Source organism: Phalacrocorax aristotelis, chromosome 18, assembly GCF_949628215.1.
Source record: "Phalacrocorax aristotelis chromosome 18, bGulAri2.1, whole genome shotgun sequence".
NCBI classification, from domain to species: Eukaryota; Metazoa; Chordata; class Aves; order Suliformes; family Phalacrocoracidae; genus Phalacrocorax; species Phalacrocorax aristotelis.
In genome coordinates this window covers 6295694-6321365 of record NC_134293.1, presented here as the reverse complement: position 1 = coordinate 6321365, position 25672 = coordinate 6295694, and the positions used below count along the sequence as shown (strand labels likewise).

The 25672-nt window shown below is 56.3% G+C and overlaps 1 protein-coding gene across 1 annotated transcript; it reads left to right on the top strand.

Moving 5' to 3' along the window:
• The first annotated feature begins 2183 nt into the window (after window positions 1-2183).
• On the top strand, window positions 2184-25626 carry CCDC92B (coiled-coil domain containing 92B). The gene is made up of 4 exons (XM_075113144.1): window positions 2184-2278; window positions 9143-9296; window positions 14143-14190; window positions 18720-25626. Exons 1-4 carry the CDS (start codon window positions 2234-2236, stop codon window positions 19385-19387), a joined length of 915 nt encoding a protein of 304 aa, XP_074969245.1. The 5' UTR covers window positions 2184-2233; the 3' UTR covers window positions 19388-25626.
• The last annotated feature ends 46 nt before the right edge of the window (window positions 25627-25672 follow it).

Genomic DNA, 25672 nt, shown 5'->3' with positions numbered 1-25672 from the left:
CACAAGCAAGAGAAGAGATGGGAAATATTAGCAGTGTGTGTCAACCGTGGCTGAATCCAAGCTGCCAGGCAATCGCCACAGAGGCAGCTGGCTTTATCCCATTCCTCGCTGAGTGCAGAGGATGCGCTGTGCTCTGCTGCCTTCCCTCGCAGCACAGCTGTATCCTGAAGCGATGACCTCATTTACAGAGGCAGCTCCCTGTCCCCGAATGCCTGACCTTGATTGTTTGCAGGCTTGTCTTTTATCCAGTGGAAAATCAATGAAAATTGTACAAACCTGGTGAAACATGATGCACTCAGAAAACACCCCTCCCTCCTCCCCCTATCTCGCCATCTGTAATTCACTGCTACTCAAGTTAGCACATGAATTAGGGGCAGATACAGTGAGACATTGAAACAGCCCCCCCCCCCCCCCCCCCCCCACATAGCAAGTTGCACCAAAAGGGACAAACACCACCTTGACAAGTGTTGACCTGATGGTTACAAATGTGTGAGAGGTGTTTCTAATGTGACAACACTTCTCTGACTAAGAAAGTCTGCACTCTCCTCCTTCACACAAAAATCCTTCACCTCTTGGCAACTTGTCATTGCAGGAAGGACTCTTTTTTTCAGAGCAAACAAGCTGAGAGGAGGCCCACACAGGAGTCAGCATGACTGGACGAGCATTAGGAAGCACTGAAGCTCTCAACTGTGCTGGCCAGGGCCTTAAGCAGACATGTCTGAATAATTCATTGCAAATCAGAAGCTTGTGTGTGCATGTGCAGACATTCAGACCTCACTGGTCACCTTTTCTCCTGATTTAATGATTTCTCTTTTAGCGTGAATTAAACTCACTCTCCACAGAAGAGCCCTAATCCCAAAGCCAGCCTTCCTCTGCTACCAGCCAGCAGAAAGCCAGGCTGTACCACACCACTCTGCATCAAGTAAGGACCCACTCTTCAGCTGCTACAGCGCAGGGATGTTACAAGCCCACCGTATTACACGTGGCCTATGCTCTTCTCTGCCTGCCCACCTGCAGGCACAAGGCAGGACCATTTCCCACAGCATCCCTCAATCGCTTTGTGTAGCACAGGCTCTCAGTCAGAGGTTTGAAACATCCAAGAAGGATGTGTGGGATAACAAAATGATACCACAAACCATACCCTGTGGGCTGCTGTGCAACACATTTACATGCTGTTTGTGCACTGAGGGCTGACACACGCAGCATGGTGGCGATTTTAATGTGAGGATGGCAGCACAATGCAGCTGAGCAGCGGACAGGGAACACTGCACCCTCTGTAGCAGATTTTGGTTTAAGGGAACAGGAATCAGCAGACTGTCAGCTGATGGGGAGGACGCTACCATTTCTCCGCTCCTTCACTGCCATGCGACATGGAACAAGCCACTGCATCTGAGCTTCCCCTGCTGTAAAAGAGGCGCAACGAATTTAGTCATCTTTGAAAGTGGTGCCCCAGCTGCTCTGGATAACACGAACAAAAGGGCATGAAGAATTAGCAACCACATGAGTAAACAACCTTTTCTCATCATCTCTCTGACCACAGCTTCTGGGAAGCTCTTTTTTGACTGACTCTCCCCACCGATTTCCTCGCTGAAGAGGGTGCTATCCCACATGTGACTCGCATTCCCCCCTTGAGTCGCCTTAGCGCTAAAAAACCCGCAGGGGACACGACCGCTGCTGGTTCCCCGGCAGACCCCGAGTTCCCCGGCTTTACGGCCGCTGCTCGGTGGCTCCCGCGCTCCGGGGCTGAGCCGGGGGCGGCTGCGGCACCCGCCGGCGGCAGCACCCGGGCGGGCGGCTTCAGCACCGCGGACAGCGGCGGGGAGGCGGGCGCGGGGCCCTGAACGCACCGAGGGGTCCCGGGGCGGGGGAGCCCCGAACGCACCGAGGGGCCCCGGGGCGCGGAGCCCGGCCCCAGTGCGGCTCCCCCACGTCGGGCAGCAGAGCCCCGGCCCGGCTACGGGGCCATCCATCCCCCCGGCGCTGGGGTCGGTCCCCCGAGGCCCCGCCGCGCTGCCGCAGGCGCCGGTCCGGGCGCCGCTCCCCGCTCCCCGCCCGCGCCTCGCCCCGGCGGAGCTCCCCAGTTCCGGTCACGTTGCCGCCTGTTTACGGCGCGGCTGGCGGCGGCGGCGGCGGGGCCGGGGCGGGCCGGGCGAGGCGGGGCCGCCGCAGGCAGCGCGGGCAGCGCGGGAGCCCGGCGCGGCCCCGGCCCCGGCCCCGCCGCCGCCGCCGCCCCATGACGCCCAGCGGGCGCCCCGCGGGGCCCCGCCGCTCCCCGCAGGTAAGGGACCGGGGCCCCTCGGCGGGGCGGGGCGGGGCGCGGGGGGCCGCGGCGGGGGCACCCGGGCAGGAAAAGCGGCCCCGGCGGGCGGGGGCGGCGGCGCGGAGCTGCCTGCGGGGACGCGGGCGCTGGCGCGGGGTGTGGGGACCCGAGCGGACGCGCAGCCGGGCTGCGGGGCGAGCAGGGGCCAGCCCAGGGAAGGGTCTCCTGCCCTCCCGGGAGGTGGGGGGGCTGGCCCTCCAGAAGTTGCCTACGGCCCTTGTGCCCGTTCTAGAAGTTGCTTCACCCTGTGCATAACCACCAATGGCTCGTTTCTCCTCCTGCTGCAGAAAGCGATCCCAAGTGCAGCGGGGTTCTGCCTGTCTGCGCTGGCAGCTGCAGAGTTAAGTGTCTGTAGAAGGACTCAGCTGGGGACCAGAAAGCATTGCTCCAAAATTCCCAAAGTGCGGGACGGCACCACGGGGATTGCCCACTTAAGATGATGATTGATTCAAAGCGTTGATGGTGGGCCAAATTCTGCTCCTGATGGAGAGCTGAATCTGTAGTTAATTCCCCCAGAGCCAGCAGGAGAAAACATGGCCTTGCTTTCATCATCTGCAACCCAATGACCAGCTTCAGCTTCGGCTGTTAGTCAGGCAGTTGTGTTTAGAGAATTGCAAGAAAACACAATATTTCATAATCAATGTTTGCATGATTTTATCTTTAAATAGATACCGATAGGTAATGAATAGCAAATAGGACTCTGAGTGTAATTCTGCCTCTGCTGAGGTGAAGGAAGGTTACCCACTGACTTTCCCAAGGCCATGATTTCACCTTTAAGTTCTATTCCTGGCATTGCCACTACCTCTGTGACCTTCTGCAAGTTTCTTAGCTTCTTGCTGCATTATTTTCCATTCGTTTGAAGACATACTTGCTTTGTGGCATTGTTGCAAAGTTTGTATTCGTGTTCTTTGAGACTGTAAATACCAAGCAGTATAGATTTCTAATGTGTATCGGTGTTTATCTCTGCGTATGTTTTAATGTGATGGAGAGGGGGTTGCTGGCAACCGCAGCAGGATAAATTATCGACCTGTTCCTGCAAACCTTGCTTGTGCCCTCTGACTCGTAGCTGATTTGCTATTTCTAGGGGAAAAACGATTACGTGAATAAGGGCTGGGTCTTGGTGTGACGGCGTTTGTGCTGGGGTATGTGTACATGCAATACCGTATCTGCCTTTGCAGTACATCATCAGGACAGAGGTTTTTTCTTAAGTCAAAGTTTTGGCATTCTGACTGGCATTGAACAACAGACTTCTGCATAGTGTTGACCTGGAAGCAAATTCTCAAACAAGCTGTCTTTACAAAGGAAATCAGTTCCTAGTAGACTTGCAACTAAATCAGTCATTGTAGCTACTGCAAGAGGTTGCTTCAGTCATTTTGTCTTGTGAGAAATAAGAATTCTGATAAATTGGGATGAAATTGAAAATCTCACTGAGGTTTTCTGATAGCATTTGGAAACACCCAGCTGAGATCAGGACCCTCAATGTGCTTGACCCAAAGGCAGTTATCACATGGTAGAAAGATAAGGAGTGGGGGAAAATGTGTTGTAGAGATAGAGGCAGGGCCACAGGAAGGCTCAGCAGTAAAGACTGTGCCCACAATCACCCAGCATGGGGAGTTGCAGGGGACTGAGCCCAGCACCACTGCACCCCACATCGATGCCGTGGCCAGGTGCCAGCCCATGGCCCAGGCTTGGGGAGCCTCTGCCAAGGGACCAGGCAGGGGCAGAGTGGGCAGAGAGTGGCTGAGCATAGCGGGGAAGCTTTCTCTGCAGGGAGCAGCTCTCCAAGGCCTGTTCCGGTGCATGCTCACCTTTTCCTCATGAATATCTCCCCATGTTCATGTTCATGGGTTGCACTCATGCAGACTCCCATGAACTGCTTGTGCTCAGCAGCCCAGAAACCTCCTCTAACTTATCTGGCACTTCACCAGCTTGGCTTTCACAGTTTCTCTGAGTATATTTGCAGCTGAGGGTTAAGATATTAAAAGTGCATTTTAAAAGCTAAAGATCTGGTCTCAAGTGCCCTGCTGAGGACTGTCCCACCACTCTGAGAAGAGGCCTGGGAGTACTGGACTCAAAACCTTGCATGGTCAGCAAGGGAAACTTGTTCCTGGAAAGCTCGCTCTGATGGAGCAGAGCCTGTTGGTCCAATCTCCAAGACCAGAGACAGTGTTCAGCCACAGCTTGCAGGGAGAAGACGCCAGCTCAGACTGTAGGTGTCACCTTTGAATAGGGGCAAAAGTCCCTGTTCAGCTGATTGCCGGCTCCTTTCCAGCTCCGGGTGCGTGTGTATATACAGCTGTCAGAAGCACAAGGGCACAGAGCATCCTTCAAACTAAAGGGGACTATGGCTTACCCTTGGCTTTTATTCTGAATGCCATTGTTTTCTAGAGTTGTAACCTCATACATAACTCCTCAAAGCCACAGAGTACATGATCACTGTGAAGATTTCCACCACCAGTTGCTTTGGCAAGTTAGAACTAGTCTGGAAAAGAAAAGTGACAGCTACAGCAGCAAGGCGGGGATCAGAGCAGGGTCACTTCCAACCCCATCCCTACGTGCTGCAGTACAACCATCCTTTAGGGAGCGGCACTCACGAGGCCGGGGTGAGGGCAGCTGGTGCTTCTTAGCATCCCTGGGAGTGACGGCCCTAGTCACTGTGCTTTGGGTCTCATGCCTCTGACACAGGCTGACAGTTCCTAACTTGCTTCACTGCATAGAAACATGGTCATCAGCACTTGCTGGGTGCTTTGAAGCCCTCGAGATGGGGAGCTTTGGTGTTATTAGCTAGGAGATACAATGGGCCAGTAAAGCGTTAAGTCAGCCAGCAGCAGCTAATCCCTATTAACTCCCAACACCTCCCAAGTGATTGTGCTGTGTGAAATGACCAGAGGCACGCATCAAACTAAAAGCTCAAAATGCTGTTGCAATCTTCACTTGATTGCAGAAGCAACAGAGGGAAGATGCCAGTTGTTCAGAGTTCGGTTCTGAAACCCTTTGGGGTAACGGGTGGACACAGCCTCGGAAAGGTGAGAGTTCATCCACTGCCTTCTGGTAGTGTTAGAGACACTCAAACAGATGCTACTGAACACTCAGGAGTAAACTGCACCTTCGTTAATAGCTGTTGGCTCTTGCATTATTACCTGTGGCACAGCTGTGTAACAGCTGTGGAGTGGAATGGCATGTTCCTCCCTTCGCTCCTGGGGGCTGTGGGGCTGGAGGAGCTGCAGCAGCCTCAGGTCACTGCCCACAGTCCCCCGGGCTCTCATTGCCAGGGGCACAGGAGCCCAAGGAGAGATGCCCCCATCTCTGCTCTCTGGCAGCAGCACGACTGTCACTAGCGCTTTCCCCATTTGCCTGTGAAGGCAGCTCCTGCCCCTGCCTGCCTCAGTGTCCTTAGCGCCAACCAGAGTTTCATGCATGGACAGAACAAGGTGCTCTCCCCCAGACATGATACCTCTGACATTCCTGCCACCAGCTGAGAGCTGTTTCTCAAGGGAAATGGTGAAAGTCATGGTGGATAGGCAAAGCTGATCCAAACCCGCTAAGGATTTCCCATAGCAATTTTGAAAACAGAATTTCCCCCCCACTCCCTCCCCAGGTAAATTATGCAGCCTTTTTATCTTCCAAATCAGGGACAACAAACAGATCGCAATTCCAGATTTTTTTTCTCTGATTTTCTTTACAGCTCGCTATTTATCAACTATTTATTTTTAAAGGAAAACATTTTCATTGGTGAAAAAGGGTAATTTCCACTTAAAGGGAGGAGGGAAAGTTCAGTGGAAAATTTGCAGCCATTTCTACTAAAGATATTTCAACTAGACAGAACAAAGTGCTTGAAAATAGCACTACGTATCCCCCGGGCTTCATCCAACCTACTTTCTGACGTTTCCCAAGATGAGGTGCCACAACTCCCATCAAGACACTGCTCCAGAGCCCGGCACATTTTGCCTTCACAGCCCCCCCTACCCCAGCCAGGGCTGGCAGGAGGGTACATGCCGTGGTATGATTTGTATTCCTAGCCTGTGGCAGATGCCAGATAACTTCCGTAGCTGCTGCAGTGGCACAAGCAAATTACCCCCACACGCCCCTTTAGCAAAGCTCCATCGTTGCCAGCTCTCACGGTACAAAGAACAAATGCCAGCTCTCTTGGCTATTAATTACAGTGCCATCAAGAAAGGCTAGGTGACTTAAAAGACTTAAAAATCATCACCTTGCCACTCAGAAGAACAGGAATGATTAGGAAATAAAGTCTAGAGCTAGATTTTTTTTTTTTCTCCTGATCAATTTTAAAGTGCCAAACACTGAGGGACCACAAATCCCCTGGGGTTCCTGGAAATGCCCGTGGTTTCCTTGCACAGACCACACACACCATACACACCTTACATTCAGCCAGGCAGGACTATGCAGGCTGATCCAGGGCTATTTTTACTTACATGACATTGCTCCACAGGGAAGCTTTAAGCCAGTATAAATCATACATCCCACCATAAGCACCTTAGATGAGAAGCAGGTCCTTTGTATCTGTTGTTTTTATGTATCACACCAGCCTTTTTCATGCTTTTCCATAGCATTCGTGGGTGAATGTTTGGAGCATTTCATTCCATGAATAGCTGAGCCATCCTAAAACTCCAAATTTCACTATTGGCTTCCTGGGACATGAAAAAAACCCAGTGACAATCTACCATATATGCCAAAGGCAGGTCCATTACCCAACATTCTTATTTTAGGCTTTATGCAGAGCCCTCCAGAGGCAGACACACCCCCAGGGTGCAGAGCGAGCCTGGACTAGCCCTCCGAGGGGAACAGCCAGGCCAGCCCCCAGCCCCAGCCCCCTCACACAGCTTGGGCTGACTGCCTTGAGCAGGGGGAAACCATAGGAGAACACAATTTCTATACTTCCTACTTATTTACATGCTGGTTAGGTGTTGCAGCTGCCTCTAACCACCCTGCCTGTGCACCACCAGCAACACAAGTTGGGGTACCCACCCAGCCCCCTCCCCGCACCCCCCATACCAGCTGCCGGAGAGGAATGGCAGCACCAGAGCTCCCCAAACCCTCAGCACTGGCCTGCCTCGGGCGCATTGCAACCAAGAAATCCCCCATGGAAGCCAGGCCAATGGCTGGCTGCTGGGCTTGCAGGGGGTGCAGCAAAGCAGAGCACCCCAGGAGGCAGAGCAGCACCAGCCCCTTGCAGGGGGAGTTTACTCCCCAGAAGGGAGGGAGGGATGGCTGGGGCAGCTGCAGCTGAGCCCGGGGCAGAGCTGGAGCAGAAGCAAGTATACTCAGCCTGGACAGGGGGTGGCATGAGGCAGCCCCACATTGCACCATGGCTCCTTCTCCCCAGCTGTAGGGCCCACCCACCCTCTCGCCCCCTCTCGCCCCCTCTCGCCCCCGCAGCAGTGTTCCGTACATAGGGGCTGACGTTCCCCACGGATCCCACGGCAGCCGTGGCTGCGTGAGAGGTGTCAGCAGAGCTTCTGAGTCGCAGACAGGAGGGGTCACGCAAGTGCCAGGAACCATGGCTGGTGACAGTGGGCTGGGGTCAGCCACGGGGTGATGCTGCAGCCGTGGGGCACGGCAGGAGACATCCCGAACCTGTTAGTCCTGGAGCCTCACTGCACCCCCACTTTCATGAAATAGTAGGAATACAGAGACCTGACTTCAAGGATTGCACGGATCTGGAGAGGCTTTGGCAAGAGCAAAGCTTTGAACTCGGGGCACTGCCAAGATCGCTTACTGTGGAATCGAGCTTAAATGCAGTTTGATTCGATTTCGGTTGCGGGAATTATCTTAAAATGTACTACATTACTGAGCTGGGCGTGCCATAAACACGAGCCAAAGCACTCGCTTAGTTCTGAAGTTTCTATAGAAATCAAACTGAAGTCAGAAGCGGACGAAGGAGGGAATGGAAGCAGGTCCCAGGGACAGGACGGTGCACGCCACCCCTCAGGCTTGCTGGCAAAACGTCTTCCCCACTGTCGCCTGTGTTTGCTGTAGCTTCCCCTCCTCCTGGGCTGGGTGCGGGGAGTAAGGACGGTTTTCACATCCATACGAAATGGTATTTCCCAGGATTAAGGGTTCTTTCAGGGGTTTATTTTTATCTCCCCAGTGCAGCGGCACAGGTAAGCAGCTCCCGCCGCTGCTTTGCTGAGGCCATTAATTAACTCATGGTGATGGACCCCCAACCCGGGGCTGAGCCACCCGGCGCAGGACTGACAGCAGCTCTGCCAGGCGAATTACCAGGGAAGACATTTCTTCTTCTGTAAGACAACATGACTCTCCTCATCACGTAACACTGATCGGGTTAGACGGAGCATATTGTATTTTTCATGTGTCAGATCTCTTGCTGCAGTTACTGCTTCGTAATACGTGGCTCGTCAAGTGAGAGCCAAAATCGTCTCTGGTGCAACTCCCACCTGGGGACTGCGGGGAGCAATCCTGTCCCAGATGTAATCTTGCTCAGTGATAAAACATTTCCTAGGGCCAAATTCAAAATAGAGACAAGCTGTTCCAATCTCAGGGTCTGTGCAGCAGCATTTTCTGCTCATGCAGTCCCTGAGCCTCCCAGCCCGAGCGCAGGCAGAATGGGAGCCAGCTCCGAGAGGCGCTGGGGTGGTGGGATGGCTTGGGGGCCATTTCCCGAGGATCTTCTGAGCAAAGCTGCTTCACCCACAGCCACAGGGCAGACAAGAACAGTCACCCACCACCCCACCCCACCCTGCACCCGGTGGGCTCTGCCCCTCGCAAGGGCTCCGGGGACCAGGCTCATGAGCCCAGTGTGCTGCTGCATGTCTGATCACAAGCCATCTCTGCTCCCTGCAGGCCTGGACTGTGAATTTGGTTGCGATGGAGACCGTGTCCCTGGAGCACCAGATCCAGAGCGTGCAGCGGCACATTGCTTTTCTGAAGAAGGAGCAGATGGAGCTGCTCCATGACCTGCACCTGGAGATCCTCCGCTTGCAGAAGCACTGCTCAGGTGAGCGTTGGGGTGGCTGCGGCATGTGGGAGCTGCGTGCCCACAGAGCACGCTGGGCAGGAAAGCTCCTGCTGGCACCTCAGGTCCTGGGGCCGGTCCCACATGGTAGCTTGCACTGGTGTTTGGAGGGACACAGAGAAGGAAAGCACCAAGCCATAGGGGACTCCGCTCGGTGTGGGATCAGGGGATCTCCATCCCCTTCAGCCTCCTGCTTGCACCCCTGGCCCAGGTGCCACCAGCCCCTCCCTGGATCATGCTACATGGCCACAAAATCTGGTGTGGCTCAAACCCTCTGAAATCACTCCTCTGTGAATGGGTACCAGTAGCTTCCTCCAGCTGCAACACTGAAGAACCAGGGCATCAGCTGGCCAGGCAGGTGATAAGACAGGAGGCTGGTTGATAATCCATCATTAAAACCCTCTCCCTTTGTTTTCACACTGTGCTCAGGGCACACTTCTGAACGAGGATTAGCCCCAGTAGCTCAGCACTCTCCCCAGCCGGGTGTTCCTGCACCTTGCAGTAGTTTCGCTGTAGGAGTTGCTGCCCCAAGGGATTCACTGGTGTAAGGAAAGGGAAAAACCCAGCATTAGCCAGCAAGATGGTCCTGCCTTTTCCTCCTGTGATCTGTGCCCACAAAGATGTTTTGATCATTAAAATGTGAAAATAGTTCATCATTTCTCACGGATGCCATCAGGCTAAGGGAAAGAAGAGAGTTGAACACCATCAATAATGGGGGTGTATTAGACCACTTTCAGCACTGGGGAAAAAGTGATTTTCTTGTTTATATTTTGTTACTCTTTATTCTCTTGCACACAGAGAGGTGAAATCTGGTCCATTCCTGTAGGCCCAGCCCAGGGCAGTCCGGCACTAGCGCCGGAGTCGGTACCCCCTTGCTGTGCTTTACTGCTGGGGTGCTGAATAAGCACTAATGCCAGCAGCATCAGCACATCTATGCCCTTGCCCCAGGTTGCTCCCTGCTTGGAGGGAGGGTCCCTGCCACGCATCCTCTGCAGCCCCGCACACAGAGGCTGCAGCGTCCCAGCCTTTCCCAAGATTGGGGCTGTCACCAGGAGCCTGGCCGCTTGGGAAAGGGGCAAGCGGCTCCCCAGGGTCACAGCAGACCCTGCAGCACCTGGATGGGGTCTGCCCGTCTCCAGTCCCAAGGAGGCACAGCCACGAGCCGGGTGTGGGGTGTGGGGACCTGCCCCAGCTGCAGGGTACACAGCCACCAGCCCCCTGCCCACAGCCCCACTGCGGCAATGTCGCCCTCCCCTTCAGCTGGCCTCGCAAGAGCGACAGCTCCCCAGCCTCCTGCCAGCCTCCTGCCTGCCACTGAAACTCATTCCAACTTGTGCCATCACTCTCATCAATAATTCAGCCGTAGCTAATCACTCCTTGTCTTCCAGCCTCTCATCCTCCCTGATTCCTAGGAAACAAAGACATTTCTTCATTGACAGAATTGTCTGTTTTCCCCCATTCTTTCCAAGCTTTTGCTGTTCTCATTGTTTTCTTTTAACCATTTCATCTACAGCCCCTCCAGATAGGCGTGAAAGCAGAGTTTTCGTGCCTAAATCAGTCTGGGGGGTTCTGAGTCCCCAGGGGCAGAAATGAGCCCGTTGCACAGTTGGTTATTAGCGATCTCCTTCCCAGTGCAGCCAAACGACAGCAATGTCTGACCAGCCAAGCCACATCCTCGTCTGCAAGCTGTGTGATTCTGCAACACCTTTCCATTAGGAGCGAGGTGGGCAAAGCCCCTGGTTACACCGGCTGCCCTGGAGCTGTGATTTCAGACCTTAATTTTTTCACCATCCCGTCAGTCTCCCCAGGGCATCACCGGTGGAAATGCCCACCGTCCCACAGAGCTCTGTTTCTCAGCTGCCACCTATTCAGCCCTGAGAAGCTCCATCCGCTTGCAGCAGCAGCAGCAGTGGCAGTTTCCAGGTGCCAGAGCCGCTGCCGACGGAGGGACCGTCTGGTCCGAGGGGGAGCCGAGCCGGCTCCCAGGGAGCCTCCCAGCTGGAATCCCAGGGGGAGGCACAGAGCAAGCCAGTGCCTTTGGATCCAGGGTGGATCTAGCAGCAGAACAGCCGTGTTCAGAAGGGCCCTTATTCGAATAAATAGATCCCCAGATTTGCTACCTCTGGACCCAAAGCAGTTCCGCTGGCTGCACGCAGTGTCCTGAGAGCCACCAACACCAAGGGCTGCTGCTGGGCCAGCAGCAAGAGCTGAAAGCGGGACAGAGCCTCTGTGCACGCAGCCCCTGCGAGCCCTGACACCCAGCAGCCTTGTGCCCTTCACGGCAGCCTGGTAGGAGAGAGCGGCTGCTTTGGGCAAATACCGCAGCCCTCGCTGCGGGACCAGGGCAGAGCCAGCCCCAGCAAACCCCCACAGCCCAGCACTCCCAGTCAGAGGCTTTACAGGAAGGTAACACAGCCCTGAGCCGCGTGCTGTGATTCATTTATTGGAACGAGCCTGGCATTACAGAGGAAAGTTGGCTTCTCTCCCACTCCCCTTATATTTGCAAGGTATTAAACACAGCAGAAATAGCAATAGATACCTCTGACTCTTCTGTTTCTCCTTTTACTGGAAGATGAGCTCAAGCCTTGTGGCAATAATTAGCCTGCTCAGTGGTGTTAGCAGAGCAATGAAGGGAAGGCTGGTGCCAGCAGGGGAGTGGGGCTTGGGAGGGATCCCTGGGGCCAGTGCAGTGGCTAGCAAAGCTGGCTGGACGGGCTGTGCCAATGGCCCCTCCGCACCCTCACACCTCTGCACCAGGACAGTCCTCCCAGGCAGCAAAGGGGGAAGCCCAACATGTTGAGAGAAGCCATGTCTTAAAGTCATTTCTAGCTTGCCTGTGAGTGTCCAGCCCCCCTGAGGGGCACATGGCTGCTTCTAAGAGGGTCACGGGCCCTCGGACAGCTGGGGCCGGGCAACTCCTGCGGGGCAGACCCGTGTATCCTAGCCCATGGCAGGGAATACAGACCAGCATGTCCTAGCCCACGGCAGGGAATACAGATCCCTCCTCAGCCACCTCCTGCACCAGGCAAGTTGAAGTGCATCACCCAGCAGTGCCCTGTCCTCTGCCCTGCACAGGGGACACCCGGAGACACTGGGGCTGAGCAAGAGAGCCTCTGGGAGCCGACTGCAGCCAGGGCTGGCAGCACAGGAGGTGGGATATGGAAGTGCAGAGCAGCTGGATCCATCCCACAGAGGCCAGGACCACCTGAGAGCCCTGTGGGGTGGTCTCCATTGGATTTGCCCCTCAGGAGTCGTGGGGACAGTACTGGGGTAGGTTCCCAGCCACCCCTGTGGCTCCAGTGCAGAAGGTGGGACCCTGGGTTGTGACCTGCACTTGCAATGTCTTCTTTGGAAATGGGTGACTGCTTTAGTTTTGATTTCAAATATATCTGAGACTCCAAATCTATTATTATAGCTTCAGAAAAATAACACAGTTGCCATTGATTTCCAATGGGGCAGTTGGGAGTGCTGAAAGCTTTCCAGAAACTGCATTACGTTCTCAGTTACTTCTGCCTTCTCACTACAGATTTGTTTTCCAAGACAGACAGGCAGAGCAGCCTGAGCCAAGCATTTTGTTTCAGAAGGATGGCAGTGATGAGGATTAGAGTCAACATGAAAGCAGATTAAAAGAAAAATGTAGGGCAAAGATTAACCATTTGAACTCATTTTCAGGGGGAAAAAGCTGCTAAACAACCAAATGCTGCTGCTGTCTCTCTCAGAGCTACTGGTGGTTTGGTGGGCTGTGATAATTAATTCAAAAGAGATTGTCTGTGAAGGTGTGCAGGGTAAAGTGAACTCCAGGAAGTCCATGAGCTCCCTCCCTCGCTACCCTTTGTGAGCTGGTTTTGTAGTCCTGGAACTAGGCAGAGAGCAGGCAGAGTCCAGGCAGCTAGCAGGCAGCCTGTCAGGGCTGAGCGGGTGGGCAGGCGCTGCAGCCCTGAGATGGGCTCGTCCCCGCAGGGCGCTGCCCTCGCTCCTGCTGCTGCTGCTCCCGGGCGTGGCGTGGGGCACCTCTGCCTGCAGCTGCCTGCACCCGCCTGCACCCGGAGCCCAGGCTCGCAGCACTGCCACCCTGTCCTGGGCCCGCTGCAGCGGGAGATGGGACAGTCGCAGGGACACTTTGCAGTGCCCATGCCCCACGTCTGTATCCAGCAGCCCTGAGGAGCCTCCCTTGGGAGGCTGGGGCCACATCCCACGAAGAGCAGCTCCTCTCCAGTGCTGCCACTGCCTTGCCCCTCTCCACCCAGGGAGATACCTGCAGCACCTGGGCTGCGCTCAGTGGCAGCCTGAGAGAATTTTGAAGACACACATTGCCCCTGGAGCAGGGCAGCATCCTCCCCTGGGCACATTGCACAGGGACGAGACCCGCTTGTGTCACGTGCAGAGGCAGAGATCAGCCTGGAAGCAGTAAATTATGAAATACTTTGGGTGGCAGCTTACACTTTGGTCTATTTTCAGTCTGTTGCTCTGCTCTTTGTCCTGATTTAGAGGTTTAAAATGGTTCAGCTTGAGAAATGGAAGCCCTCCCCCCACCATGGGGCAGGACTTGCAGACACTGCCTTGGCCATGTCTCGGGCAAGTGCCGTAGCAGATGCCAGATCCCAAGGCTGCTTAATAATGTATAAATTGCCAGAATCGTCTATTTTTGGCTCAGCCTGGTGCTGGTGCTCCGAGATGGCCATGCTCACACCGGGGGCCGGGCAGGCAGTGCTGCAGCTGCGGTGGTTGCCAGCACTCCGGCAGCCCCAGTGGGGAACAGAGGGAGATGCAGGGAGCGTGCGGGATGGGTGGGATGTTCCTTCTCACTCCTGTTTCATTTCTTTTCCAGAGCTCACCCATGACCTGGAAATAAAAGAGCTGGAAGCCCGCCAGCAAGGTAAGAGCACACGTTGTGCATGAGATAAGGGGGAATGTGTGTGTGGGTGTGGGGTCCACCTGAAGAGCCTGCGGCCAAAGGGGACCCATTGGGGCCACCCTGGAAGAGGACACGGCCCTTGTCTGCAGGGGACAGTCAGGCTGAGGGCAGGGCTGCAGCTGGGAAGTCAGCATGCACAGCCTGTTGGCAGCTCCATTAGAGGCCTGGGCAGCCACCTAGGAAGGTTTTGCACGTGAAAGCCAGCGTCCCTAAGTCTGCTTTACTTAAGCTCTGACACAGACCCCCTGGGAGCAGCTCACAGACCCTGAGAGCAGGACTCAAAGCCTGCAAGCTCTTCGGCCCCAGGGAAAAGCCAACAAGGACATTAACAGCCACCCCTCCAGCTCCGCTCACCTATTGCAGACCAGACACTGATTCAGAAAATCTCCTGGCACTCTTGTTTCATTAAACAGTCAGTTCTGCCCACAATGTAATCTTTCACATTCCAAAATAAGGGGGAGAAAAGTATTGGTGCATGAAAAATGTCTGCAAGCTCCGGGCACCATCCCAGGCCCAGGACCAGCAGCAGAGAGCTGCTCAAAAGGCATTTCACAACACGCTGTCCCCTCCTGGGGCAGCCCTGGTGCTGGGATAGGCAGCCCTGCCCTGCTGAAGAGCCCTGGCAAAGCATTTTTCCAGCCCAAAGGCAGCCTCATCCCCCTGGGACAGGCAGACAGGACTGGGGGTAACTGGAAAGCATTGGGCAATTCCCCCATCCCAAGGCTGCGGCACAAGCAGGACATCTTCTCCTTCCAGACCAGCATGGCACAGGGTTCTGGCATCTCATGGTGCTGGCAAGCAGCGGCTGGCCCCTGCGACCTGATGGCTGAGGGCAGGTTTTCAAATGGAAGCCTGCGCCAAGGGACGCAGGCGCAGGGAGCTAGCTCTGAGCTCAGCCTGATTCGGCTCCTCTCCTCCAGCAACGAGTGCCCAGACAGTACGGGGCCTGGCCACAGGCTAGGCTGTGCCCGGCTGCACACAGACACACCAGCAGAGCAGGGACACCCCTGGGACGGTGTCCCACTGCCAGCACACAGCTGGGCCTTGTTCCCCCCCATTCCTGAGCATCCCTCTGCTGTAGCCCCTTATCTGGAGGCAGATGCAGCTGCTCCCTGCATCTCGCACATACACACCCCCACAGCCCTGACCCACAGACCAGAGTCCGGCCAGCCTGGCGCCTGAGGGGGATCGTTGGGCAACTCTCTGGGTGGTGGACTCTGGCCGGTGGACCCTGTGGGCAGGACCTGGGCACTCACCCAAAGGATGTGCCTGGCTCATCTGTCCATCCCCGGCAGCTGCCGTCCCCTTTCCAGCAGGGCTGCCATGCCCTGGGGCTCCCACTGCCTGCCTGGCTGGGGCCATGGCCCTGCTCAGTCCACAGCCTGCTGGGGAGGGGGGGTGTGTTGGTGTCCCCGGGGTGTCCCTTTGGGCTCCATCCTGCCTGGCCTTGCCTCTCTTCCAGGGTGCCACAGGCTGAGACTGTCCTCACCACACTGCCAGCAAATGCCACTGCACAGCTCTGGGTGACACATCCCCATGGCCAACAGCATGTGGGGCAGGCGGGGGCAGGCAGTGGTGCCTGGCCCCCTGTGGCTGCTGGCAGAGGATGCTCTGTGAGCATCCTGCCTCCTCTTCCTCCTCCATCCCCAGGATGAAGCTGAAACTTGTCCCTGGTGCCGAGCCCCAGACTGCACTTCGTCCTCAGAGCTGGGGCTGGCAGTGCCAGGGTGGGCACGGGCTGCTCTCACCGGGGCCGTCAGGGTTCTCATCCCTTGGCAGTACCCCCGCTCACTGCCATGGCCGGCTCCAGGGGGATTTGGCACTCCCAGTCCCGTGGCCGTCCCCAGGAGGAGGATGCACAGCAGGTGGTGCACACCCAGCCCCTTTCAGCCCATTGCAGCCCCCAGCAGACCCCCATTCCCACCTCATGCCCATCCTCCTGCTGAGCCTGAGGTCCCTTCCCCACACAGGTGAGCTCACTGCTGGCGGGAGGGCCTCGCGTCCAGCCCGCCGGGTGTCATCGGTGTGTCACAGACCACAATTTGCAGCGAGTCCCACCCACAAGTCTCTGCCCATCCTTCAGCCTTTTAACAGCTTACAAAGAGTAGCATCACATTTGCCACGTTTATGGGGCAACCACCTAATTTAAGATGCTATCAAATGATTGCTCTTCAAATGCCACTCATGCAATAATTACTGTGTGCAACTGCCTCCCTTAAGATCTCATTATAAAGCATTTTTCCTCTGCAGAAGACACTTAGGAGCTGAGGCTATAAAGCAGTTGCAAATGGTATCATAAAAAGCAAGGAATATTGCAGACAATGGGAGCAGGCCTGGGCAGGCAGGGGTGAGCACAGGTGGGTGCCAGCTCTCGGGGGGCGAGTGATAGCTCTTCTCCTTGTACCCCACCAAGGTGAGGAGCTTGCAGCCAGGGCCGCCAGGGGCAGGAGCCCGGCTGTGGGCAGGGAGGGTACACCCGGGCGGTCTGGCCCCATGCCCCTGTGCTGGGCTCACGGCACGGCTGCACAGACCAGCCCTCCCGCTGCCTGCTGAGTCAGCCCCTTCACTGCAAGGGTGCAAATCCCCTGTGCTGGCTGCTCCTGTCCCCCAAACACCTGCCAGGGCTACACGTGGGGAAGGCAGCTGGTCATGAGCTGCAGTGGCTGCAAGTGGAAATCTGTGCCTGGGCCAGGTCCCCAGGGTCCCATGAGAGCCCTGTGCAAGCAGCATGCCTTTCCTTTTGGAGATGATAAAGCTTTTGGCCAAGAACAAGAGCACTTTGAGCCTCTGCCCCCTGCTTCTTCCCGCCTGAGGGTGCAGAGGGGAGGCAAAATCCAGCTGCCAGCGATGCTCCAGTGTACTCCTTCCCGTTTCAGAGCATCCTTCCCAATGCATCACCTCCAAGATAGTTCCTCTGTCCCAGATACACCCACCACCCAAGGTGGAGGACTGCAAGCCCCCAGGGAGCCTCCCAGCGCACACGGCTCCCAGCCGTGCCAGCCTGCAGGAGGTAGGGGATGGTCAGGCCAGCCGTGCCCTTCTGGGTATCTTCGCTGATACACAGAAGTGGGTGTCTGGGGACCAGCACGTGGCCATGGGGCAGGACGTGGGTGCCCTTGTACAGGGACACCTTCAGTGTGTATCCACAGCAGAATGAAGGCTGCCCGGAGGAGAGGAGAGTCACCATGAAACAAATCGCTGTGGCTGCCCTTCTTCCCCTCCGTCCCTCATCCCCTCTGGCTTTTCAAGGTCATTAGGCAGATGGGATTGGGAAATGCAAGGTTCTGCTATCCAAATTGCTCTACAGGTGTTTACTCAATTCAGTCTCTTGACGCCACCATGGTGGGTGGGATGGAGGAAGGATGGTTAGCGAGTGGGATGGATGGTGGAATGGGTGTCAGGCAGGTGGAAGGGCACCCACGTGGGCTGGCCGGAGCGGTGCCAGGTGTGCAGGAGTAGCGTGCAGAGCCCTGCATGAAATCACACTTTTTTGAGTGCCCATGGTGTGACTCAAAAGGGCCGGGGCAGGGAGGGCATCCGTCACCTGCTGAGGTGTGGGAAGGGCAGGGAGGGTGGTGGGAGCCATGGGGAACCTGCCGCCCGATGCAGTGCCTCTGTTTTAACAAGTCCCATCCACGCCCTGTCGCTGGCAGGCAGCTGCTGCCAGAAACTAAAAGATGAATAGGTCAGGCATTAGTAACCAGAAGTGATGCTATGGTGAGCACACAGCATCCAGGGAGGGCTGGCTGCCTGGCCAACCTGCCCCCCAGAATGGGCTCCCCCTGAGCCCACTCATCCCACTGTGGGTGGGGGTTCCTCCTCTGCTGAGCATAGCCCAGCTCCTCCATAATCCTGGATTAGCATCTCCATCCTCTAATCAGGCTGTGGAGTCTTGGGGCTTGAGGTTGACGACTCCTCCTAAATTGGGCTGATGGCTTCATGGCCACCATTTCCTTTTCTCGCCCAGCCCATACGCTCCCTGTGCCCTCTGTTTGCACACACCCAAAGTCACTTTAGGGTGAAAAACTAGTTACACAGGGAAATTCTAAAACTGCAGCACAAGGCTGCAGTGAGGCAGAGGCAGCAGATTCCATGGCAACTGCAGCTCTGCTCAAGCTGCCTTTGCTTTCACCTCCCCATATTTGAGTGCTACACATCCCACCGTGCCTGCAGCACCGCAGCTCAGGGCTGATGGGGTTCCCATGCCTGCCTGCGGTGTGTGGGGAAAGGCTGCCTGCACTGACAGGGAGCCCGCGCTTGGGCAGCTCATGGGGAGTTTTGGAGCCCCAGTGCCCAAAGGTGCCCAAGCAGCCTCGATAGCACTGCTGGGACATGCCAGCACCATGGAGCAGCCAGCAGCCGCATCCATGTGCCCTCAAAGCCATGTCGGGAGCATGCAGGGACCCACCGGGAGCAGTGGGCTGAGGCCATCGTGCCAGGCTGAGCCCCCACTGCCTCCCCTGACTCCCTCCTGTGCCTTGCCCCTGCAGATGTCCTGGACCGGGAGCTGGAGGAGAAGTGCCGGGCAATGGAGGCCCAGCTGCAGGAGAAGGAGAAGGACAACCTGGAGCTGCGCAAGGAGCTGCGGCACAAGGAGACGCTGGTGGCCGCTCTGCGGTCCAGCCTCCGCAACAAGGAGCGTCGGTTCCTGGAGGAGCTGAAGCGGCGGAGCCACCGCGTCACCATCCTTGACACAGAGCTGCAGAAGCAGACAGAAGCGGCTGCCTACCTCTCCCTGCAGCTGCACGCCACCGCCCAGCGGCTGCCAGGCCCCCGGGCGAGTGGGCGGCCGCCCCCCGAGCAGCCCCCCGCCGGCCCCCCAACCGAATGCAGGCCCCGGCGCCGCAACCACAGGGCTCACCCCCGGCGCCCACCCGGGGACGGCGCCCGCCCCAGGGACCCCGCACAGGAGGAGCACGACGCCATGCCCGACCCGGCTCTCTTCCTCTACACGGCACGGCCACACGCCCCGCAGCGGCCGCCGCCGGAGCCCCCTGCCCAGGCCCATGGCACGACCAGCACCGCCGCAGACCCCCGGGCACAGAGGCCCCCCCGGCAGCCTGCGCAGGAGCCAGTGGCCAGGGCCCGGTCGGCCAAGGGCGAGCCTGGCAAGAGGCAGGGGTCTGGCCCCCGTGGCGCCCCCCGGGCCCGGCAGTAGGCGGCAAGGGGGCAGCATGGCCCAACCGGGCGGGAAGGCCTGAGCTTGGCGGCACCGGGGTGGGCGCCAGCCAAGGTTGCTTTCCCCCGTCCCCTTGGAGGGGAAGGGGCAGCAGAAAGCGGATGCCCTGCTTGCACCTCCTGCCCGCAGGCGCCTTGCCCGAAGGGTCTGAGCCGGGGGTGCCGCTGGCAGTGCCATGGGGCAGGCGGGCAACCCAGCATGGGGTCTGCAGAGGGGAAACAGCTGAGAGTCTGTCCAGAGCTTCCAAGGAAAGCAAGAAAGAGAGGAAGAGAGAAAAAGAAAGAAAATTAACATTTCTGTGATGAGAAGATCTTCCTGCTGCTGCTACCCCTCAGAGCAGATGCCAGGTGTGATTTCCCCAGCCAGGGGTGCCAGGAGGTGGGTGTGCAGCAGCAAGCGATGGCTGTGCAGCATACGGCTTGGCACAGTGGGATGAACTCATCTGGACCTCCAGTCCTGGGCATCACTGGCACTGGGGCTGGGCTGGAGGGCCCCAGACATCACCAGGAAGGTCCTTCGGGATGCAGGCAGCTGGACGACAGTCGATCCCATGGGTGCAGGAGGGATCCCCCCTCTACAGGGATGGTGCAGCCATACCAGCCAGGTGCCAGGCCCTCTCCCCCCTGTGCAGTGGTTCGGCTATGTCTAACATGGATTTCCCCCACGTTACATTTACATGTAGGATTTGGACAAGGTAGCTGGCAGCGAGCTGCAAGCGCCAGCCCTGCCGGATGCCTTGCGCGGCTCCTTGCCTGCCGCAGCCTTGCTCCACGTGCCGCTGGAGCAGGGCTGCGACTCACACTCCCCATACCAGGCAGGCCTCGTCTCGGCACCAGCATTTCGGTTCTGGGTCACACCCACAGCCAGGTCTGGGCTTCCCGCAGATGGCTGAGCAGCCACACCACGAGTGTGCTGCTGAGAGTAAGCGATGGTGCACCATTAGACACAGAAACCCTGCTGGGGCCAAACCAGCCCCAGGCTCAGCTTCCACGAGGAACAGAGGCTGGAAAAGCCACTTCACCCGTGTCTCTTGCCGCATCCCCCAGGGCTGGGCTGCTGCAGGGCCCTCCAGTCCCACCCCTTCCCACCTCCCAGTCCCTCCCAGCAGAGCGGCTGTCAGCACGGAGCCTTTGGCCTGCTGAGGCAGCCTTGCTTGGCCTCCAAACCAAACCAGCGGCTTTATCCATCCATTCCCAGGGCGTTCTGAAACAGCAGAAACAGGGAGAGGAGAGAACAGCTCTGGCAGCAGGGAAGGGCGAAGGTCTTGCTGCTGGGGCACCAGCGGGACATGTGCTGCTCCGGGCAACACCGAGGGGCAGGTTTTGCCCTGGTGGTTTGGCTGCCAGCCCTTGCTGGCCCGGCTGTGCAGACGTGCTGGGGAGGTGATGCCCAGCCAGGAGCCCAGGCCCCTGCCCGCAGCCAGCACCTTGCCTGCTCACCTCCTGCGGGACCCCTGCTGTGTCCACAGCTGGCGTGGGCAGGAGGAAGCCGTGGGCCGTGATGGAACCCCACTTCCTTCCAATTCAGTTTGAAACCTCTTCACAAACATCGCCGTCATAGACCAGTCAGGCTTAGCCTGCCTAACTTAGCGTGCCCATGCAGTCAAGAGGTGTCTATTTTTGTAGTTCAATATTTATATACTATATTAAAATGCTTTTATGAGATTCTCAGCAACAGTTCCTTAGGCCAGCTCTTTGGTAAAAACAAACTCCTAAGTGGATGAGCTGCACTAGCACGACAGAAATTAGCAGCTTTTATACCTTTTCTTTGGCTGTGATGTGAATAGTCAGGCTTTGGAGGGCAAGACCCCTCCTGCTCCCCCGAGGGCATCCGCAATGGCTGGGACCCCCCTACTTCCCAGCTGCTACCATGGTCTCTAATGCACCCCTGAGTTTGGGAAGAAGCCCAGCAAAGCCACGCCTGGGCAGGTCCCCCTAGCCGGAGCAGTCACCCTGGCTGAAGCCCTGTGGAGGTGTGCAGCTCCTGGGAGCAAAGGCAAAGCCCTAAGGGGAAATTTTTGCAGCCCCTGACATGTCCAGAGCCACTGCCCCAGGAGCCAGAGCTCAGCAGAGCCCCTGCTGGCTCCTGCCTGCCTTCCCTAACTGTATCTCCCCACCAAAGGCGGCAAAGACCCCTGGCAGGGCACCCACGTGCCCTGGTGCAAAGCATCATGTGCCCAAACCGCCTTCCCAGGGCAGGTGGGGTGCAGGGGCAGCATGGGGTGCATTGGTAGCACCCAGCTGGGGTATGAGCACCTGGGTACAGTTGCACAAGGGAGAAAATCCCTGAGTCTGGCTCTTAGTAAGGCTGCAGGATGCTTCCCACCTGTTTCTCACTGCAAGGTGATTTAAGGCGGGCTCTGCCTATGCCCCAGCTCTAGGGGGAGCTGGTGTGTTTGGGGCCCTACTGTTGCCCACCCCTGCAGAGGCAGAGCAGGGCAGCAAGGCGCAGTTTGCACTGCACTGCATCGCACAAGCAGCACCTGGGGGTGCAGCATTGCAGTCACCCGGTTCCTGGTGGTGGCATGCAGGTGAGGTGCCGTTTGGCCTTTGGAAACTGGTGTTTCTCTCAGGCTCAGAGAGGTTCTGCTGAGGAGTCATCTCTATTCTCTTTTAACATGAAAGAGGGTTATATGTGTCTCTGCACTGTTTGGCTGTTCCTTTAGCTGTGGTGTGCACAGCTGCTTTCCTCTCTCCTTTCTAGACAATCCTGATAAACGGTGTGTTGCATTTTTATTATAAAACCCTTGATCATGGTGTTTGTGACTGACCTAAGCATTGAAAATGGGAGGGAGAATTATGATCCTTCTTCTGTGTAAATACCTTCCTAGCAATCATCATTTTAGTGCCTAGTATGTAAATGAAGCAACCCTGTCTGAGCTGCAGGATCCTTTCCTCTTCACCACTAATTAACAGCTTGCTCAAGGAGTTTATCTCATTTCCAGACCCCCCCACTGCTTCTCCCTCCTCCTGGTGCTTGCGGGCAGCTGGGCAGGCCCTGAGCCCCACAGCCCTTGGGTGTGCAGGCAGAGCTGCCTACAGCAAGGGGGGGGTCATTTCCCAAAGGGATGGAGAGGGAGCACCCCAGTTCCACCCTTCATGCCAATTCAATGTGCTTGGAAATGAGTTGTCTGGGTGAGCCCTGTGCTTTTCCCTGGGCACCCTTGCCTTGGAGTGGGAAGGATCAGCTCCTGCGTGCTGTACCTGCTTCAGTCACTGCTGCTTTTCTTGGGGGGGAGGGAAGCTTTAGAGATACTATATATACACTTATATATATACACACATACATGCACTTGTTTTGAGGGGAAAACACTGTATGATTGTAATAGAAATGATGTTGAGATAAATTATTTTAATCTTTGTATTTGTATAAAATGATCAAAGAGGTCAAAATGATCAAAAAAAGAACAAAAAGATGGCGTTCCTATTTTTTATCGAGTAGGCCACTGTTAGCCACAGTGAACCCAGGGAGTAGCAGGAGCCCAGGCAGTGCCTTCTGTCCTCTCCCTGGGCAGGGGGCTCTTACAGACCCCCTGGTCTCGGACTATAAGTTAGCCCTTAGCCTGTAATACGTAACAGGGATCTGTAGGTGCATTTAGTCAGTGCTGCCAGACTCCTTGGGAGTCCAAAGGGTGTGCACAGCTTCGACCTGCGCCCTATACCTGGCACGCATAGACAGAGGAGTGCAACGGCTGACACCTACGTGCTTTGTATGGAACAAGTAATGTTTAATGTTGGCTCGTAAAGCTTAATGATTAGACTGGAAATGGATGCATAGCAATAATGCTCGGTTGTTAAACCATGTCTTATGTGTATAAACCACAATGTGCTGAGAGCTTTCTGCGTACAGACTAACAGCCGGGCACCTCTCCTCTCCACCCACCCCGTTCTTTCTGCAGCTCTGCAGAGGCTCATGGATTTGATGTGTTGGGTTTGCTAATCTCTCTTCTCTTTATTATTTTTCCTCATGCTCTCTGAGAAAGCAATGTCTCAAATTGTGCAAGCTTGCAGCAGGTGCAGGGCAAGCGGCAAGTGGGGAGGAGATGCACCCGCTCCACTTGCTGCAGCTGCACCCGTGCCGGAGCCAGCAGCACTGAGAGGCAGAGGCAGTCCTGGTGACTTGGTGCATGCTCCCCTGGACTTACTTTAGCCTTGCGCAGACCAATTGGGAAGTTCTCCCTCTTGACCCTGTTAATTAAAAAGCCATATTTTCTGAATGTGTTTGCTGGGGCTAATCTAAGTGCTCCCAGCTGCATCCTTCCCATCCTCGCTGTGAGGGTGCCATTGCGAGGGCCTGAATAGCGCAGCCGCTCTCAAAAATCCCCTCAGGGGGGCTGCACGACCTTCCCTGCTGCTGCACAGCACTGCACAGAGACCCGTGTGCAGCGGAACCTAATCCTGCTGCCTTGGGGAAGCTTTGCCCAAGGCAGAGCCCAAGGCTTTCTATAAACTACCTTACTGCAAGCAAAGTTAGGTGCAGGGCACAGATGATGGCTGTTACACAGGGGCAGCTGCAGCAGAGGGGCTGAGGGGTGGTCTTTTCTGGATGCCCTGGAAAGCTGGCAGCGACACAGCAAAGAAGCATCCCACCTGAAGCAGCTGGAGAGCCAAAGCCAGCAGTGGTCAGGAATTGCTCTGCTCTGCACAGAGCATCTCTGTGCATGAGTTTCCCAAAATAAGCTCCCAGGAGGCAGAGGAGCGGCAGCACCGCAGCATGGCTAGCTCTCCCCACCAGAAGGTAAATCAGCAGCACGCTGATGGACTTTTATTGCTTGGGACCTAGGTGAACATTTCAGGGTCCTCATGTGCAGCCTTGCGCACTGGCTCCTGCTGCCCAGTGAAGCTGTGGCATCCTGCCCTTCTCTGGAGCACCAGCCCTTGCTTCCCAGCGGCCCTGATGAGCCAGTCTCGCTGTAGCGGCACCACAGCTGCCTGTGTGCACATCTGTTCTTGTCACCTTCTTGTACTGTCAGCGCCTGGCTGCCAAGTCCTACAGGGAATGTGAAGGAGGGGAGAGAAAACTCCCTAACTTCCGTAGGTTGCCTCACGCTGTGGATCAGATCAGCACTACCTGTGTGCCAGGGCTGGGTGAGCAGGAGAAACCTGGGATCAACAAGCACAGCAGCCATGGAGGAGTGTGCCAGACAAGGCGGCCTGTAAAAGCATGAAGATAAAAGTGTTGTGTCTCCTCGCTGGTTAAAGCTGCCCTTTGCTCCCCAAGGCCAGGTTTCTGCCTGTCTCCTCTCTGCCAGCGCTGCGTGGGGGCTGGCCCTGCAGTGACGCTGCCATCCCAGCTCCCCGCTGCAGCCTGTGGAGGGCTGGTGCCTGTGGGCAGGGGGACACAGAGTGTGACACTTGGTACTGCCACCATATCAGATCCCTTTGCTTCACCCTCCTTCCCCTCATGTCTCTGGGCAGGAACAGGGTCGTGAAGCTGCTGGTGTGAGTGTGAGAGGTGCACCCAGCACAAATCCAAGTAGCACGTGGTCCTCCATGGGGTGCACTGATGCCTCTTACCAATAGATCTCACTGATTTTGTGGCTTCCAAAAACTATCCCCTTTCCTGTCATTGCATTTATAGCAGGAATGAGACGACCAGGCCATGGGAATCCCTCAGATCTTTGTATGTCTGAAAAAAACAGACCCTTTTTTCCCCAGGGGACATGGGTAAGGTGCTGAGCCACAGCCCCTCAGCCTTGCAGGGACGAGCACCATCTGTATTCTCTTGGGTGTTTCAAGGTCATGCAGAAGGTCACTGTCATCCTGGTCCTTGCCAAGCCCTCCTTAGGTGGGGACATCACCTCCGCTTGACCAGAGCTGTGCTTAGGACCCTGAGGAAGGCTTTGACAGAGGGAATGGGAGGGAAGCACCCCTGGGTACAGCTCCTCTGGTCCCAGAGCAGCTGTGGTTTTGTCAGAGCAAAAATATTCTCCTTGGCTGAGTTTGCAAAGCTCAGCTCAGAACAATACTAGCCTGTGCCTCGTGCTGGGGAGAGCCATTGTGGTGGGACAGATGCCAAAGGTTTGACACTGCTCTGCTTTATTGAATGTTCATTTTACTACATGACACCATTCTTTGCCAGGACGATGTTAATGTCAACTTTGCTTTTTAACCAAGTGCTTTTCAAAACGTGTTAATACCCAGAGACTAGAGTATGGAGCTGTACTTTAGGCGTCATTGTATTATGCCTTTTTCTTAATAAAGAGATTGAAATCTGCAGAGGGTTGCCCTGTCCTGCCCCAGCACCCAGGACCTCCAGCCACAA

Coding starts and splice junctions, on each gene's coding strand:
- CCDC92B (XM_075113144.1), top strand. CDS start 2,234: ATGACGCCCAGCGGGCGCCCCGCGGGGCCCCGCCGCTCCCCGCAG. Junction 2,279..9,142: donor GGCCCCGCCGCTCCCCGCAG/GTAAGGGACCGG, acceptor TGCTCCCTGCAG/GCCTGGACTGTGAATTTGGT. Junction 14,191..18,719: donor GCTGGAAGCCCGCCAGCAAG/GTAAGAGCACAC, acceptor TTGCCCCTGCAG/ATGTCCTGGACCGGGAGCTG.